Consider the following 19,151-nt stretch of genomic DNA (forward strand, 5'->3'; position numbering starts at 1 on the left):
ATGTGCCACAAACAGAAAATGATTAAAGAAAATCCCATGGGCATAATTAGTTAATGTAAGTGAGACCCTTACACATCATTAGTGCATATAATATATAACTACATACTCCAACAGAGAAATATATGTCAAACAGGAGAAACAAAGGAGTATCTCTTTTTTTATAAAAATATACACGTTTTTATTAGAGAAATAGATTAAAAATCACATAGAAATCACATTGAAATCACATAAAAATAGACATGATAGACAGAAATGGTAATAAACATTCCGGGTACAAGCCACAGTGACCAAAAGTTTGACTGTCACATTAATAATAAATCTAGGATAAGGAGCAGAGGTAACATAAATAGAAATTTATATGAAGAGTTTTTTATATAGTATAGAAATTGTGCCCCAAGTAATCCTAAGATCTTCATGAATAAGTAACCTTACCCATTATTGGGGAACAAATCTGGCCCAGCCCGGAGTGCAAAGAGATGAAAAATGCTGCGCCCAAAGCACGTTTCGCGTGCCACCCGCATGCTTTCTCAAGGGGAAGTGAGGGACATGTTAGACAGAAATGGTAATAAACATTCCGGGTACAAGCCACAGGGACCAAAAGTTTGACTGTCACATTAATAATAAATCTAGGATAAGGAGCATTTAATTTAGGTGTATCCATATAAATGGCCTATCCTGTACAACCGCTTCCTTGTAGAGAGAAATGTTCTACATAACAGATTGCAAGAAAGGGGATATGGAAGTCAGTTGATTCAAGGTGCATTCACCAAAGTAAAAAACAAAACAAGAAATTAACTCGTATCTAATAAGAAAATAATTCCATCAAATATGATTAATGATGCATCTGTTACTTTTTCCACATCCTACAGCCTACAATATTACCAAAAAAATCTTTCAGTCATCAATCAAGATGACACATTTAGAAAAATTATATCTCAGGGCTACAGGTTTGTGGCAAAAAGAAACCGGACCTTGGGCAACATGCTTTCTTCAAGCCTGTTCCAAAGTCCGACCAAAAAGACCTGTTGGCTAAAATCCAAAGATTTTTTTCAAGTGTAATGGAAAACAAAGTAACATGTGCGCCTTTGCTGCGGACAAAACAAAAAACTTTCACTCTTCTCGAGGAGATGCTCATTATATTTAACAATTCATTAAATGCGATACCCTACATGTAGTATATTATGTTTTTTGTGATCTATTTAAAGTACAATACGTCTGATCTGCAACTGGAAAATTAAAACAGCGAATTTCTGAACACTTAAATAATATATCTTAAAATATTGATTATACTCTGGTGCGGTCAAATATTTTATTTCTATGCATAATGGTGATTTAACACACTTTAAATTCTTTGATATGGAAAGAGTGCCATATCCCTAAAGAGGAGGTAGTTGGCAAAAAAGCTTTATGCTGCAAAAAGCATTCCGGATATTAAATTTAGATAGCAAACATCCCAAAGGTATGAATTATAGGAGCGATCTTTTTTATATATTAATTTGTCATTCTATCTACATTATTGTATGCTCCATGATTCGTATTAAATTTGGATAGCAAAATATTTCATATGTATGAACTAGAGAATACATCTCTCTGTTATATATATATTGATTGGTAATTTTTTGTATTTCTTATTTTGTGTAATTAATTCCAGCCTCTCTGTGATTGACTGTGTTTAGCTTAAAACAGGACCATTGTTATTTCATCACTATGCTATGATTAAGGGTGTCTAGGACACCAGAAACGCATCAATTTTTTTATCTTTGGATGTCGGGTTTTATGGTATAAAGAAATAAAAGAGTTTTATTTTATCTGTGGAAGTGCCGCTCTTTTCATTTTTCTATTGTTCCTGAGCCACACCAGCTGGACTCATGTCACCTACTGGTTTTCCTCCCATGGATTTCTAACTCACAAAGCACAGTAATCTCTGATTCCTTTTTTCTATATATCATACTATCCTTATTGAAAAAATGACCAAGTATGGGATTGACAAGGCCACTGTTGGATGGATTCATAACTGGCTCAGTGATCGTACTTAAAGAGTGGTAATAAATGGTTACACATCCAGTTGGAAGAGTGTTTCAAGTGGGTTACCACAATGCTCTGTCCTGGCCCCAGTGTTGTTCAACATTTTTATAAATGATCTAGATAAGGGAACAGAAGATAAACTGATCAAACTTGTGATAGCTGACACTAGAGAAGACAGAGAAAGGATTCAGAAGGATATGGATAAGCTTGAACAATGGGCAGCAACTAATAAAATGGCACTTAACAGGGACAAATGCAAGATTCTACATCTGGACAAGAAAAATGAAAATTACATCTACAGAATGGGAGGAATAGAACTAAGCAACAGCAAAAAAACTTGGGTATACTAATAGATCACAGACTGCACATGAGTTAACAGTGTGATGTAGCAGCAAAAAAAGGCAAGCACAGTTCTGGGATGTATTAAGAGAAGTATAGAGTCTAGATTAGTGTTGAGCCACCCCCGTAGTGTTCGGGTTCGGTTTGGTTCGTCGAACACCGGGATGTTCGAGGAACTGTTCATCGAACACCTTAGAACACCGTCGAACACCGTTAAAACCAATGGCAGGCAAACAAAAACACATAGAAACACATAGAAAACACCTTCAAAGGTGTCCAAAAGCTGACAAACTGCTCAGAAGACGCTTTCTTTAAAAAAGCCGGCCGGCAATTCAGCAGCGTCATACACCGGTACCCGACAATTTAGACAAGAAGGAATAGAGCATCACACATAGATTAGATAGATAGAAACATGTCAGTCACATATATATGAAGTACAGTGACAGTGTTGCTTACTGTACTTGTCATTTAGTGTAAAGGATTTATTAAAAAATATAATAGTGTTTTCATGCACTGTCTCTTTAAAAAAGCCGGCCGGCAATTCAGCATCTGTACCCGACAATTTATAACAGACAGAATAGAGCTTCACACATAGATTAGATAGATAGAAACATGTCAGTCACATATATATGAAGTACAGTGATAGTGTTGGTTACTGTACTTGTCATTTAGTATTAAAATAAAGGATTTATTATTAAAAAAATTGGCGTGGGGTTCCCCTTAATTTTAGTCTCTAGCGGAGGTTAAGCAGACAGCTGGGGCAGATGTTTGAAGCCTGGGAAGGGGGTAATACCCACAGAGCTTCCCAGGCTACTAATATGAGCCCCCAGCTGAATACATAGCCTTTACTAGCTATTAAAATGGGGGACCCCCCCCAAAAAATGACGTGGGGTCCCCCCTAATTTAATAGCTAGCAAAGGCTAGGCAGACAGCTGGGGGCTGATATTAATAGCCCAGGAAGGGAGCCATGAATATTGGCCCCCTCCCAGGCTAGAAACACCAGCCGTCAGCCGCCCCAGAAATGGCGCATTCATAGGATGCGCCAATTCTGGCACTTAGCCTCGCTCTTCCACGCTGCCCTGTAGCGGTGGCAGGGGGTAATAGGGCTGGGGTTGATGTCAGCTTATAATGCCAGCTGACATCAAGCCCAGGTTAGTAATGGAGAGGCGTCTATAAGACACCCCCATTACTAACCCCATAGTCAAAGTTAAAAGAAAACACAAACACCCAGAATAAAGTCCTTTAATTGAAATAAAGACACAATCCTTTATTGTTCTAAATTAAACCATACTTACCATCACGCCCATTCCAGCTGAAGCCAACGATCTCCTGCAATAAAAGAAAAATAATAAAGCAACATCATCCTTACCTTTCCATGGTTCCCACGACAGCTTCAGCTCTGCTACATCGAGATGACAGGCTGGACCGCAGCAGAATGCTGCCATCCAGCCTGTCATCCCGCAGACACTGAGAAGCGCAGGCATGCTTGCGCTCTGCAGTGTCTGGCTGTGACGGCATAAAGATGAGCCGAGGTCATGTCCAATGAACTCGGCGCACCTCATGCACGTCACTGACAGCGTGGGAAAATTCTCACGCTGAAGCGCTGAGTGCAGGAGAATTCTCCCACGCTGTCAGTGACGTGCATAAGGTGAGCTCATGTCCAATGAACTCAGCTCACCTCCTGCACGTCACTGACAGCGTGGGAGAATTCTCCTGCACTCAGCGCTTCAGCGTGAGAATTCTCCCACGCTGAAGCGCTGAGTACAGGAGAATTTTCCCACGCTGTCAGTGACGTGCATAAGGTGAGCTCATGTCCAATGAACTCAGCTCACCTCCTGCACGTCACTGACAGCGTGGGAGAATTCTCCTGCACTCAGCGCTTCAGTGTGAGAATTCTCCCACGCTGAAGCGCTGAGTGCAGGAGAATTTCCCCACGCTGTCAGTGACGTGCATGAGGTGAGCCGAGTTCATTGGACATTAACTCGGCTCATCTGGATGCCCTCACAGAGAGACACTGTGGAGCGCAAGCAAGCCTGCGCTTCTCAGTGTCTGCGGGATGACAAGCTGGATGGCAGCGTTCTGCTGCGGTCCAGCCTGTCATCTCGATGTAGCAGAGCTGAAGCTGTCATGGGAACCATGGAAAGGTAAGGATGATGTTGCTTTATTATTTTTCTTTTATTTCAGGAGATCGTTGGCTTCAGCTGGAATGGGCGTGACGGTAAGTATGGTTTAATTTAGAACAATAAAGAATTGTGTGTTTATTTCAATTAAAGGACTTTTTTCTGGGTGTTGTGTTTTTTTTAAATACTTTACTAGAAATTCATGGTGGTCATGTCTAATATTGGCGTGACCCCATGAATTTTGGGATAAGGTCCAGCTGATAATGCCAAGCTGGCCCTAACCCCTTTATTACCCAGTGAGCCACCGCATCAGGGCCCTGGATGAGTTGGGTACAGCGCCAGAAGATGGCGCTTCTATGAACGCGCCATTTTCCAGAGTGGCTGCGGACTGCAATTTGCAGCGGGGGTGGCCCAGAAAGCTTGGGCCTCCCTGCGCTGTGGATTCCAGCCCCCAGCTGCCTAGTTGTACCTGGCTGGACAGAAAAACAGGGCGAAGCCCCACGTCAATTTTCTTTAAATTATTTCATGAAATAATTAAGAAAAAAAGGGCTTCCCTATATTGTTGTGTACGGCCAGGTACAAATAGGCAGCTGGTGGTTGGGGGCAGCCCGTTCCTGCCTGCTGCACCTGACTGGACACAAATATAGTGCGAAGCCCCACGTCAATTATTTTTTAATTATTTCATGAATTTCCTGAAATAATTTAAAAAAATTGAAGTGGGGCTTCGCACTATATTTGTGTCCAGCCAGGTACAGCAGGCAGGAACGGGCTGCCCCCAACCACCAGCTGACTATTTGTACCTGGCCGGACACAACAATATAGGGAAGGCCTTTTTTTCTTAATTATTTCATGAATTTCATGAAATAATTAAAAAAAAAAATACGTGGGGCTTCGCCCTATTTTTGTGTCCAGCCAGGTACAACTAGGCAGCTGGGCGCTGGAATCTGCAGCGCAGGGAGGCCCAAGCTTTCTGGGCCCCCCCCGCTGCAAATTGCAGTCCGCAGCCACCCCGGAAAATGGCGCGTTCATAGAAGCGCCATCTTCTGGCGCTGTACCCAACTCATCCAGGGCCCTGGTGCGGTGGCTCACTAAGTAATAAAGGGGTTAGGGCCAGCTTGGTATTATCAGCTGGCCCCAAGCCCAAAATTCATGGGGTCACGCCAGTATTAGACATGACCGCCATGAATTTCTAGTAAAGTATTTAAAAAAAACACAACACCCAGAATAAAGTCCTTTAATTGAAATAAACACACAATTCTTTATTGTTCTAAATTAAACCATACTTACCGTCACGCCCATTCCAGCTGAAGCCAACGATCTCCTGCAATAAAAGAAAAATAATAAACCAACCTCATCCTTACCTTTCCATGGTTCCCACGACAGCTTCAGCTCTGCTACATCGAGATGACAGGCTGGACCGCAGCAGAACGCTGCCATCCAGCCTGTCATCCCGCAGACACTGAGAAGAGCAGGCATGCTTGCGCTCCTCAGTGTCTCGCTGTGACGGCATCCAGATGAGCCGAAGTCATGTCCAATGAACTCAGCTCACCTCATGCACCTCACTGACAGCGTGGGAAAATTCTCCTGCACTCAGCGCTTCAGCGTGAGAATTCTCCCACGCTGTAAGTGACATGCATGAGGTGAGCCGAGTTCATTGGACATGACCTCGGCTCATCTTTATGCCGTCACAGAGAGACAATGTGGAGCGCAAGCAAGCCTGCGCTTCTCAGTGTCTGCGGGATGACAGGCTGGATGGCGGCGTTCTGCTGCGGTCCAGCCTGTCATCTCGATGTAGCAGAGCTGAAGCTGTCGTGGGAACCATGGAAAGGTAAGGATGAGGTTGCTTTATTATTTTATTTTTATTACAGGAGATCGTTGGCTTCAGCTGGAATGGGCGTGATGGTAAGTATGGTTTAATTTAGAACAATAAAGAATTGTGTCTTTATTTCAATTAAAGGACTTTATTCTGGGTGTTTGTGTTTTTTTTAACTTTGACTATGGGGTTAGTAATGGGGGTGTCTTATAGACGCCTCTCCATTACTAACCTGGGCTTGATGTCAGCTGGCATTATAAGCTGACATCAACCCCAGCCCTATTACCCCCTGCCACCGCTACAGGGCAGCGTGGAAGAGCGAGGCTAAGTGCCAGAATTGGCGCATCCTATGAATGCGCCATTTCTGGGGCGGCTGACGGCTGGTGTTTCTAGCCTGGGAGGGGGCCAATATTCATGGCTCCCTTCCTGGGCTATTAATATCAGCCCCCAGCTGTCTGCCTAGCCTTTGCTAGCTATTAAATTAGGGGGGACCACACGTCATTTTTTTGGGGGGGTCCCCCATTTTAATAGCTAGTAAAGGCTATGTATTCAGCTGGGGGCTGATATTAGTAGCCTGGGAAGCTCCGTGGGTATTACCCCCTTCCCAGGCTTCAAACATCTGCCCCAGCTGTCTGCTTAACCTCCGCTAGAGACTAAAATTAAGGGGAACCCCACGCCAATTTTTTTAATAATAAATCCTTTATTTTAATACTAAATGACAAGTACAGTAACCAACACTATCACTGTACTTCATATATATGTGACTGACATGTTTCTATCTATCTAATCTATGTGTGAAGCTCTATTCTGTCTGTTATAAATTGTCGGGTACAGATGCTGAATTGCCGGCCGGCTTTCTTAAAGAGACGGTGCATGAAAACACTATTATTTTTTTTAATAAATCCTTTACACTAAATGACAAGTACAGTAAGCAACACTGTCACTGTACTTCATATATATGTGACTGACATGTTTCTATCTATCTAATCTATGTGTGATTCTCTATTCCTTCTATTCTAAATTGTCGGGTACCGCTGCTGAATTGCCGGCCGGCTTTTTTAAAGAGACGGTGCATGAAAACACTATTATTTTTTTTGATAAATCCTTTACACTAAATGACAAGTACAGTAATCAACACTGTCACTGTACTTCATATATATGTGGCTGACATGTTTCTAGCTATCTAATCTATGTGTGATTCTCTATTCCTTCTATTCTAAATTGTCGGGTACCGCTGCTAAATTGCCGGCCGGCTTTTTTAAAGAGACGGTGCATGAAAACACTATTATTTTTTTTGATAAATCCTTTACACTAAATGACAAGTACAGTAATCAACACTGTCACTGTACTTCATATATATGTGGCTGACATGTTTCTATCTATCTAATCTATGTGTGATTCTCTATTCCTTCTATTCTAAATTGTCGGGTACCGCTGCTGAATTGCCGGCCGGCTTTTTTAAAGAGACAGTGCATGAAAACACTATTATTTTTTTTGATAAATCCTTTACACTAAATGACAAGTACAGTAATCAACACTGTCACTGTACTTCATATATATGTGACTGACATGTTTCTATCTATCTAATCTATGTGTGATTCTCTATTCCTTCTATTCTAAATTGTCGGGTACAGATGCTGAATTGCCGGCCGGCTTTTTTAAAGAGACGGTGCATGAAAACACTATTATTTTTTTTGATAAATCCTTTACGCTAAATGACAAGTACAGTAAGCAGCACTTTCACTGTACTTCGTATATATGTGGCTGACATGTTTCTATCTATCTAATCTATGTGTGAAGCTCTATTCTTTCGGTTCTAAATTGTCGGGTACCAGTGTATGCCGCTTCTGAATTGCCGGCTTTTCATGTTTCACTGTTGGCACTGTTCCCATCGATTTGGGCAATCACTGTAATGCCACAACCTCCATGGCTGTGGCATTACAGTGAGTGGCAGACAATCCCTGCATGATTGGTGCTCTAAATAGCGCCAGACCTGCAGGACACGCTTTTGGTGCACGAACAGTTCTCGAACATAACCTTGAAAAGCCGAATTTTTTGCAAATCGTTCGGGTTCGTCGAACAACTCGAACACCGCCCAAAACAGCTCGAATTTGAGATTGGGGAACAGTTCTAGTCGAACACCGCTCATCTCTAGTCTAGATCACATGAAGTAATTATCCCCCTCTACTCCACCTTGGTCAGGCCCCATCTGGAATACTGTGTCTAGTTCTGGGCACCACATTTTAAAAAGACAGTGAAAAACTGGAGCAAGTTCAGAGAAAAGCTACCAGGATGGTGAGCAGACTGCAAAGTATGTCTTACAAGGAACGGTTAAAGGATCTGGGAATGTTTTGCTTGCAAAGATGAAGGCTAAGAGGAGACAATAGCTGTCTACAAATATCTGAAGGGATGTCACAGTGTAGAGGGATCATCCTTATTCTCATTTGAATTAAACTGAAAGGGAGAAAATACAGATTAGATATTAAAAAAACTTTCTGACAGTGAGGTTGATTAATAAGTGGAACAGGCTTCCAAGAGGGGTGGTGAGTTCTCCTTCAATGGAAGTCTTCACACAGAGGCTGGACAGACACCTGTCTGAGATGGTTTAGTGAATCCTCTATTGAGCAGAGGGTTGAACATGATGACCCTGGAGGTCCATTCCAACTCTAAAATTCTATGATTCTATGATTCTATGATCTCTTTTCAAGATGGCAAAAAGTACCAATGCTAAAATAACTGCAGACAAGCTAATGTGTGCAGGCTCTGAGAATAGAACAGGCATTCCATACCTCTTAATCACCCATAAAGCAATGGAAAAGTGGAGAGATTAAATGGGACACTTAAGCTAAAAATTCAAAAGGCCATGGTAGACACATTTAAGAACTAGGTACAGTGCTTGTCCCTTTTACTATTTTCAGTCAGACACACTCCAAATAGAAAGGCAGTATTGTCCCCATTTGAAGTCCTTTTTGGTACTTTTTGGGTCTGTACTGTCCCCGCTAGTGTAACAGATGCAACACTGTACACTGATAAGCAAAAGGGTAACAATGTTTTGAACTTTTGATTTTCTGGCTCCATATCGCACCATCCACTACTGCTTCAAACATGAGACTACCTTTATTTTATAGACAATCAACTTGGCTTTCTCATGCATAAACATGACTTGCCACTATTTTGCATATGATTAGTTATCCAGATTCTTGTCATGTCACTGCATTTTTACTGTTTTGCTCCAAAAAATCTAAAATTTAAATTTTTATTGTTTTGTTAGTATTTTAAAAGTCCATCTTTGGTTTTCATCACAGCCTTAATCCTTCTGGGCATGCTCTTAATCAGATTCAGGATCTACCAAAATCTGATCCCAGGGCTCTTCTACATGTTCCCAAAGTTGGTGCATACGAGTCGACTCATTTGGGTATGTATACAGCTTTTCTTCAACTCTACCCACAAGTGTTCGATTGGGTTGAGGTTTGGGAAATTTGGGGCCAATCCAGCACCTCTACTTCATTGTCATTGAACCATTTCTTTGCCAATCTCGATGTATGTTTCGGGTCGTTGACCTGCTAGAACACTATGTCGTCCTTTTCATACCCGTAGTACTCGAGTATACGAAGTTACTCGTTTTGTAGGATACTCACAATTAGCTCAACATTGAGACCACCATCAATCTTGGTCAAGTATCCAACGCCTTTGGCTGTGAAACAACCCCATGTTGTCAGGCTTGCTCCAACGAACTTGACAGTTCCTTCAACTTCTTGATCCATTATTAGCCACTTTTTCCCTAGTTTCTTTCACACCCATTTGCACCCTTCAGAGCCTAGTCTATTGACTTTCGTCTCATTGCTCCAAGTCACCTGTTTCCAATCTTCTACTTTCCACTGTTCTTACTTTTTTGCAAACTTGAGTCAACGCTTCTTATGACACTTCTGCACAGGTTTTCAGACCACCATTACAGATTTGGGTAACGTGCGTCGCATGGTGCTTGCATGGATGTCTGTGATCTCACTATTACGAAGCATAAGACTACCTCCAAGGCTATATTTGTCATGCAAGAACTGATAAACCTTGAGATGAGTCAAATTGTTGACTCTTATATTTTGCCTGGATGTCCACCTCTTGGGTTTTGAATAAATGGATGGATGGATTTCATATAGAACAGGGGAGCCCATTACAAAAGTACTGATCTGTAACTAGTAGGGCCTTCTGGGTTGCATCAACAGAGTGGCAGCTGATCTGAGTTAACGTGCCAGCGTAGAGCCAGATAGGATCAAGTCAGGACAGAATCTGAAATTAGTGATGTGGTAAGGACAAAACCAAGATCAATACCAGGAGGACCAGGTCAGAGACATAATTGTAAGGTAGACGGGTAGTCAAAACAGTTGAAAGTCGGTAACCAGAAACAATGGTAGAAATTAGAGATCAGTGGATTTATTATAGTGAAATTGAATTTTACTACAATTTAACCAAAATATACAGTACAGACTAAAAGTTTGGACACACCTTCTCATTTAAAGATTTTTCTGTATTTTCATGACTATGAAAATTGTACATTCACACTTAAGGCATCAAAACTATGAATTAACACATGTGGAATTATATACTTAACAAAAAAGTGTGAAACAACTGAAAATATGTCTTATATTCTAGGTTCTTCAAAATAGCCACCTTTTGCTTTGATGACTGCTTTGCTCAATGGCTCTTGGCATTCTCTTGATGAGCTTCAAGAGGTAGTCACCGGAAATGGTTTTCACTTCACAGGTGTGCCCTGTCAGGTTTAATAAGTGGGATTTCTTGCCCTATAAATGGGGTTGGGACCATCAGTTGTGTTGTGCAGAAGTCAGGTGGATACACAGCTGATAGTCCTACTGAATAGACTGTTTGAATTTGCATTATGGCAAGAAAAAAGCATGGCCATCATTACTTTAAGAAATGAAAGTCAGTCAGTCTGAAAAATTGGGAAAATTTTGAAAGTGTCCCCAAGTGCAGTTGCAAAAGCCATCTAGCGCTACAAGAAACTGGCTCACATGAGGACCGCCCCAGGAAAGGAAGACCAAGAGTCACCTCTGCTTCTGAGGATAAGTTTATCCGAGTCACCAGCCTCAGAAATAGCAGGTTAACAGCAGCTCAGATTAGAGACCAGGTCAATGCCACACAGAGTTCTAGCAGCAGACACATCTCTTCAACAACTGTTAAGAGGAGACTTTGTGCAGCAGGCCTTCATGGTAAAATAGCTGCTAGGAAACCACTGCTATGGACAGGCAACAAGCAGAAGAGACTTGTTTGGGCTAAAGAACACAAGGAATAGACAATAGACCAGTGGAAATCTATACTTTGGTCTGATGAGTCCAAATTTGAGATCTTTGGTTCCAACCACCGTGTCTTTGTGCGACGCAGAAATGGTGAACGGGTGGACTCTACATGCTTGGTTCCCACCGTGAAGCATGGAGGAGGAGGTGTGATGGTGTGGGGGTGCTTTGCTGGTGACATTGTTGGGGATTTATTCAAAATTGAAGGCATTCTGAACCAGCATGGCTACCACAGCATCTTGCAGCGGCATGCTATTCCATCCGGCTTGCGTTTAGTTGGACCATAATTTATTTTTCAACAGGACAATGACCCCAAACACACATCCAGGCTGTGTAAGGGCTATTTGACCAAGAAGGAGAGTGATGGGGTGCTATGCCAGATGACCTGGCCTCCACAGTCACCAGACTTGAACCCAATCGAGATGGTTTGGGGTGAACTGGACTGCAGAGTGAAGGCAAAAGGGCCAACAAGTGCTAAGCTTCTCTGGGAACTCCTTCAAGATTGTTGGAAGACCATTTCCGGTGACTACCTCTTGAAGCTCATCATGAGAATGCCAAGAGTGTGCAAAGCAGTCATCAAAGCAAAAGGTGGCTATTTTGAAGAACCTAGAATATAAGACATATTTTCAGTTGTTTCACACTTTTTTGTTAAGTATATAATTCCACATGTGTTTATTCATAGTTTTGATGCATTCAGTGTGAATGTACAATTTTCATAGTCATGAAAATACAGAAAAATCTTTAAATGAGAAGGTGTGTCCAAACTTTTGGTCTGTACTGTACATTCTGCAAAATACAGATTTTTTTTATAATTCGCTCAGTGTGAATTCAGCAAAATTTGTCATCATAGTATATAGCGGGTTTCTAATTGTTTGTTTTTGGTTTGTTTTTTTAGTGATGCCACTATAAAGACTAGAATACATATTTAAAGTATATACAATTTATGTAACATATATAACATATTTAAATTATTAATTAAATAATATGTAGAGTATACATCGCTATAAATGTGAATAAAAACTTACCTTATAATGATTAGTGGAATGAAATATACCAAGAAGGACACAATTGTCATGTATGGTTTCCAGTAAGACTCATCTGGCCAAAGAGCCCAGCACTGGGTTTCTCCATTTGCAAGTTTATATTTTCCAAATATAATCAAGGTTGGAATTGAAAAAAGGAAAGAAAGAGTCCATGCGACTACAATTAGAACTTTAGCTTGTCTTTCTGTGTAAAAAAGAAAACAAATATTTCATCCTTCAAGAGATGATAGCAAAACGAAACAGGTAAAGGATTCATTATTATTATTTTTCAGTGACAAATAAACACTGAATATTATTTCTATTCAAAAATCATCACACAGCAGCAGGCAGCCAATGATGACAGGAGAGGGAGATGAGAGCGCAGGCTGTTACTGCAGGAGCCGAGCGCATACATTGTTAGTGTGTATGTGTTCTGATCTAACTCTCCTGTCAGTATCGGTCGCCCGCTGCTGTGTGATTCTGATTGTAGCAAGCTGCTGCTGCAGACCGGACTAGGTTACTGGACGATACCCGCACACACTAAGATTGTGGCAGCTCTGGGCTTCAGCAATGTCAAGGTGTGCAGGGATGAGGATTCAATACAGGTATCACTATATGAAGTGCTGTAAATCATCACAGCAGGAGAGGTGAAGGATGGTAATTGAGAGGACAGAACGATGCACCGAGCACTTGACCTTGCCAAGGGTGCACAGAAGCCTCCTTATATACATATGTAATAAAACTGTTTTTACATAAAACAAAATCAGTAAAACATATACCACAAATATGATTTTCATAGAGGTTGAGTCCCTTACATGAATGTAGAAGTGTTTTTATTTGGAGTATTGGGGTAACAGGTTTCCTTTAAATAAGCATAATTAAAAAATAATAAATGTTAGGTACTTTGATATTTCTGTCACTTTTAATAGCAAGAATTGCTTAGCATGAAGCACTATTCTAGCTGTCAAGACAAAGAACACCAAACTCTGAAGAATTCCATGATAATTCAATAGTTTTTCTCTGGACCATTCAGATCTGTCAGTACTAGTGTTGAGCGAGCACTAAAATGCTCGGGTGCTCGAAGCTCGGGCCAAGCTCACCGTGATACTCGGGTGCTCGACCCGAGCAACGAGCCCAATGTTAGTCTATGGGAGACCCGAGCATTTTTGCGGTGGCACCCCCGTCAGTCTGTAGAAAGCCTAAAAAGTGCCCAAAACGATAGTGACAGGGCTCAAATGACATGGGGACAGCATGGGCATCGCCCCAGGAAGCATTTCTGACCCCCAGGTCACGGCTGTCAACAACGTGGTCAGAGGTATTAAGCCACTTTTACGGACTCACAATAAAACGTTCAAAAACGATACTGAAACTGTTTTCCTGTGAAATATGTTAAGGAACATCCTTTCCAGGGTAAAGACATGTGTATAAGGTAAAATAAATAACCAAAAACAAAAATACTCCTCCACACCTTGGGCTATGTTCACAAGTAGCATTTTGTATGCGTTTTTGCACTTTTGTATTGCTTTCAACCGTGACAAATGCATTCACCGGGAAATGTCATTTTAACATTTTACAACCTTATCTGGCCATGTGCTGTGTGACACATGCATACAGTTCTGAAAAGACATGGAAACAGCATGGGGAGCACCCCTGGAAGCATCTCTGACACCCAGGTCACTGCCTAAAAGTGTGCCCATGAGAAGTGATCCTTGCCGCATCAGAAGATGCAGACTTGCAACTATCCCCGTGCAAGTCTTTGTCCCAGGGCAGTGTTCAATAGTACCTCCCCCATTCCTAGCAATGCAAGCGCAAATATGCAGCCAACCACCCACCCACCCGCAGGCTGCTATACTATACTGCTAGCTTGCACTTGAAATGGGGCCTTTTAGTTTGAAGGAGGCCAAAGCTGGCCACTACCTCATGGCTGCTTCGGCAGTGAGGTCTCCATACTCAGCCCCCAGCAGCCACTATTTGTCCCGGTAACCTTCCCCACACTTTTCTTAGCCTGGCCTGCTTTAGAGCAGCATTGGACGAGCCCACCAGACAACCAGACTCCTCCGGTGGGCCCTGGCTTCTCCATCAGGGGAGTTGAGAGTGCCAAGGTGAGGAGCATGATGATGATGATAGAAGTTAGCATCTGCTTTGTTTTCTTGGAATGCAAGCGTAAGTGTGCAGCCTGCCACCCACCCCCAGGCTACAATACCATACTGCTAGCTTGCTTGCACTTGAAATGAGGCCTTTTAGGCTTGAGGAGGCAGACGTCGGCCACCATGTCATGGCTGCATTGGCTGCCTGGTCCATACTCAGTCCCCAGCTGCCCGGCGGCCTGGAGTCCGAACTCGGTCCCCAGCCGCCAGGGGGCGGCCGGGTGTCCATACTTGGTCCCCAGCCGCAGCTATATTTCCCGATGCGCCTTATACACACGCGCATACCAAAACATTACCTGTGTCCTCCCCAGTGCATTTAGTGGGAAGGACAGCCTATTCCGCTGTAGTGTGTGCACGCCAACCCTCTGTTCATGGCACATGCAAAGATACCTCCCGCCCTGCACCTGTCGTTGCAGACTTGCAACTATTCCCATTCAAGTCCTTGTCCCAGGGCAGTGTTCAGTTGTACCTCCCCTATTCCTTGCAATGCAAGCGCAAGTGTGCAGCCTGCCACCCACCCACCCCCAAGCTGCAATACCATACTGCTTGCTTGCACTAGAAATTGTGCCTTTTAGGCATGTGGAGGCGGAATCTGGCCTCCACGTCATGGCTACGTCGGAGGCCTGGTATCCATACTCAGTCCCAAGTCGCCTGGCGGCCGGGTGTCCACTCTTGGTCCCCAGCCGCCAGGGGGCGTCCGGATGTCCATACTCGGTCCCCAGCCGCCTCTATTTGTCCCGGTGCACCTTATACACAAGCGCGCATACCAAAACATTACCTGTGCCCTCCCCAGTGCATTTAGTGGGAAGGACATCCTAACCACAAACACGTGGACAAGTGAATGTGGCCAGGGATGGTCCATCTCACTGACGCCTTCACACTGGGTTAATATTGTGGAAGCCGGGACACAGTTGCATACTAGGATGCAACACGTCCTACAGACATAGAGGATTGCGGGTCCTGGGTCAATCAGGCTTCAGCACAAAGTTCAGAAGGTAGACAGCAGCAGTGGTCTGCCTCCTACACAACGAGTAAATTATTCATGATCATGAGGCCATCCATTTCCTTAGCTTTCTGTTCCTTGGAATGCAAGAGCATGTATGTAGTATCAGCTAGGCCTCAGGTGGCCAGCGTTTTGCACATATTCTACCTCCTCTGAGGATTGCTGGATGTTTTCCTGCTACTATCCCAGTTCTATGACTCCCATTAAAACAAAGTTTCAGGTGATGAATGATGAATGAGGTGGTGGCAAAGGAGAAAGAGCAGGATTAACAGGGACCATTCACATCAATATCAGGCCAGTCAACCACACAAGTCTAGTAGGATATGCTTCTGTACCAAAAGGAGCAGTTCGGCTACACAGTTATAGGGCATACAGTGAGTGCAATGCCTGCCAAAAATTTCGAGGCACTCCAATGCCCCTTGGAAGTCACACGGAGGTCAGAGGGCCTTAATTAAACCATTTATAGCAACTGGGTCTCCTGTACACTGTTGGCCTAAGCAGTGAATGGAAGGCTTTCCAAAAATTATGAGGAACTGCAATGCCCCTTGAAACAGACGTGGATTACAGCGCACTAAAAACCTTCTACCCATTATTGGGGAGTGGGTCTCCCTTAGTGTTCGCCTATGCATTGAAAAGCAAAAGCTGACTAAAATTAGGAGAAAATGCAATGCCTATTGGAAAAGTCGTGGAGATTAGAGGTAATTAAAAACAACATTTCAATGCCCCTTGGAAAAGCTGTGGAGTTCAGAGTGGTTTAACAAGATGGTTTTAATGCCCCTTGGAAGAGATGTGGAAGTCACAGTAGCTTAACAAGATGGTTTTAATGTCCCTTGGAAGAGTGGTGGAGGTTACAGTGGAATAAAAAGCCATTATCAATGCCCCGTGGAAGAGACGTGGAAGTCACAGTAGCTTAGCAAGATGGTTTTAATGCACCTTGGAAGAGTGGTGGAGGTTACAGTGGAATAAAAAGACAATATAAATGCCCTGTGGAAGAGACGTGGAGGTCACAGTAGCTTAACAAGACTGATTTAATGCCCCTTGGGAGAGTGGTGAAGGTCGCAGTGGAATAAAAAGACAAAATCAATGCCCCTTGGAAGAGACGTGGAGGTCCCAGTGGAATAAAAAGACAATATCAATGACCCTTGGAAGAGAAGTGGAGGTCACAGTAGCTTAACAAGACGATTTTAATGCCCCTTACAAGAGCCGTGCAGTACAGCATATTAAAAACATTATTCCCATTATTGGGGAGTTGGTCTCCCATAGTCTTTCCCTTTGTCTTCCAAGCAAAAGCTGCAAAAAATTAGGTTGGAGGAACTTGCAATGCCCCTTACAAGAGCCATGCAGTACAGCATATTAAAAACATTATTCCCATTTTTGGGGAGTAGTTCTCCCATAGTCTTTGCTTATGCCTTCAAAGCAAAAGCTGCCAAAAATTAGGACGGAGGAACTTGCAATGCCCCTTACAAGAGCCATGCAGTACAGCATATTAAAAACATTATTCCCATTATTGGGGAGTGGGTCTCCCATAGTCTTTGCCTATGCCTTCCGAGCAAAAGCTGCCAAAAATTAGGATGGAGGAACTTGCAATGCCCCTTACAAGAGCCATGCAGTACAGCATATTAAAACATTATTCCCATTATTTGGGAGTGGGTCTCCCATAGTCTTTGACTATGCCTTCCAAGCAAAAGTTGCCAAAAAAGAGGACGGAGGAACTTGCAATTCCCCTTACAAGAGCCATACAGTCCAGCATATTAAAAACATTATTCCCATTATCATTGTCAGTTGACAGGCGAGTGCTCTTATGAGTTATAATTCCCCCAGCGGCACTAAAAACACGCTCCGATAACACGCTAGAGGCAGGGCAGGCCAGGACGTCCAAGCGGTAAAGAGCAAGTTCACTCCTAGTGTCCAGCTTGGATATCCAATAATTAAAAGGCACAGAGGAATCACGGAGGACACTCGTACGGTCGGCAAGGTACTCCCTCACCATCTTTTGAAACTTTCTACTCCTTGTGAGAGTACCCCGCGCCTCAGGGCCTGTAAGCTGGGCGGGTCTCAGAAAACTGTCCCAGAACATTGACAGTGATCCCCTGCCTCTGCTGGATTGGAGTTGCATCTCTCTCGTCTGTACGCTTTGGTTGGGCAATGAACAGTGACCTCTGCCGCTAGCGTGTTCAGATGGGAATTTTTTTAAGAGTTCTGCAGCAAGGGCCTTCTGGTACTGCCCCATTTTTGCAGACCTCTCCACCTCAGGAATAAGAGAGGGAAAGTCCTCCTTGTAGCGGGGGGTCTAAAAGTGTCACCAACCAGTAATGACTGTTACCCAACATTTTGACAACGCGAGAGTCACGGTTAAGGTAGCGTAACATAAAGTCAGCCATGCGTGCCAGACTGGTAATGGTCAAGACTTCTGTGTCCTCATCAAGATGATGACTGACCATCCTCTCCTCCTCCACCCCCCTGTCCTCACGCCACCCACACTGAAACAACAGTATGACAGTTGTACAGGTACTACCGTTTACAGTGCATGATACCAGTTCCTGTTTCTCCTCCTCCTCCTCCTCTCCCTCATTGTCCCCAATGCACGTTGGGATGAGATGAGGCTGGGCTGTGTGTAATCGCCTGCTATGGCTTCTTGATTCATCTCATCATACTTTGGCTGCAATGCCTCCTCTTTAATTCTCTGCAGAGAGCATTGCAAAAGACAGACAAGTGGGATGCTGACGCTAATGATGGTGTCATCGCCACTCACCATCTTGGTGGACTCCTCAAAGTTTGTCAGGACATGCAGGTTCACTCCTGAGGTTTTATGTGTGGAGTCTGACCTGAATATTGATGGCCTTGTTGCAGCTGGTACTCCACAACTGCTCTCTTCTGCTCACAAATACTTTGCAATTTGGGGAGGGTAGAGTTCCAACGTGTGGGGACATCACACACCAGTCGGTGTGCCGGAAGCTGCAAACGCTGCTGCAACACAGCAAGAGCGGTGGAAGCGGTAGCCGACATCCGAAAATGAGCTGACAGGCGGCGTACTTTGACGAGCAGATCTGGCAACTTGGGTTGCGATTTAAGAAACCGCTGAACCACGAGGTTAAGCACATGAACCAGTCATGATACGTGTGTGGTCTCGTCTCGCCTCAGAGCCGCCACCAGGTTACGGCCATTGTCACACACGACCATGCCTGGATGTAAGTTCAGCGGTCTCAACCACAGATCTGCCTGCTCTTTCACAGCTGTCCACAACTCACAAGTAATGTGAGGTTTATCACCTAAGCTTATGAGTTTCAGCACAGCCTGTTGCCGTTTGGCTGAGGCAGTACTGCAGTGCTTCCAGCTTGTAACTGATGTGGTGATTAGTGTTGAGCCACCCCCGTAG

At 43.5% G+C, this 19,151-nt stretch overlaps 1 protein-coding gene across 2 annotated transcripts in view; it reads right to left on the bottom strand.

The window, feature by feature from the left end:
• Window positions 1–19,151, bottom strand: part of NPSR1 (neuropeptide S receptor 1) — a 998,839-nt gene that overhangs the window by 402,121 nt on the left and 577,567 nt on the right. For both annotated transcript variants that reach the window (XM_073676612.1, XM_073676611.1), the window contains one exon: window positions 12,629–12,830. In XM_073676612.1, the coding sequence (XP_073532713.1) occupies window positions 12,629–12,830 (202 nt within the window). The remainder of the gene's footprint in view (window positions 1–12,628; window positions 12,831–19,151) is intronic.

This window comes from Phyllobates terribilis, unplaced genomic scaffold (genome assembly GCF_046119375.1).
Source record: "Phyllobates terribilis strain yellow unplaced genomic scaffold, ASM4611937v1 Scaffold_4__5_contigs__length_816908805, whole genome shotgun sequence".
Classification (NCBI taxonomy): Eukaryota; Metazoa; Chordata; class Amphibia; order Anura; family Dendrobatidae; genus Phyllobates; species Phyllobates terribilis.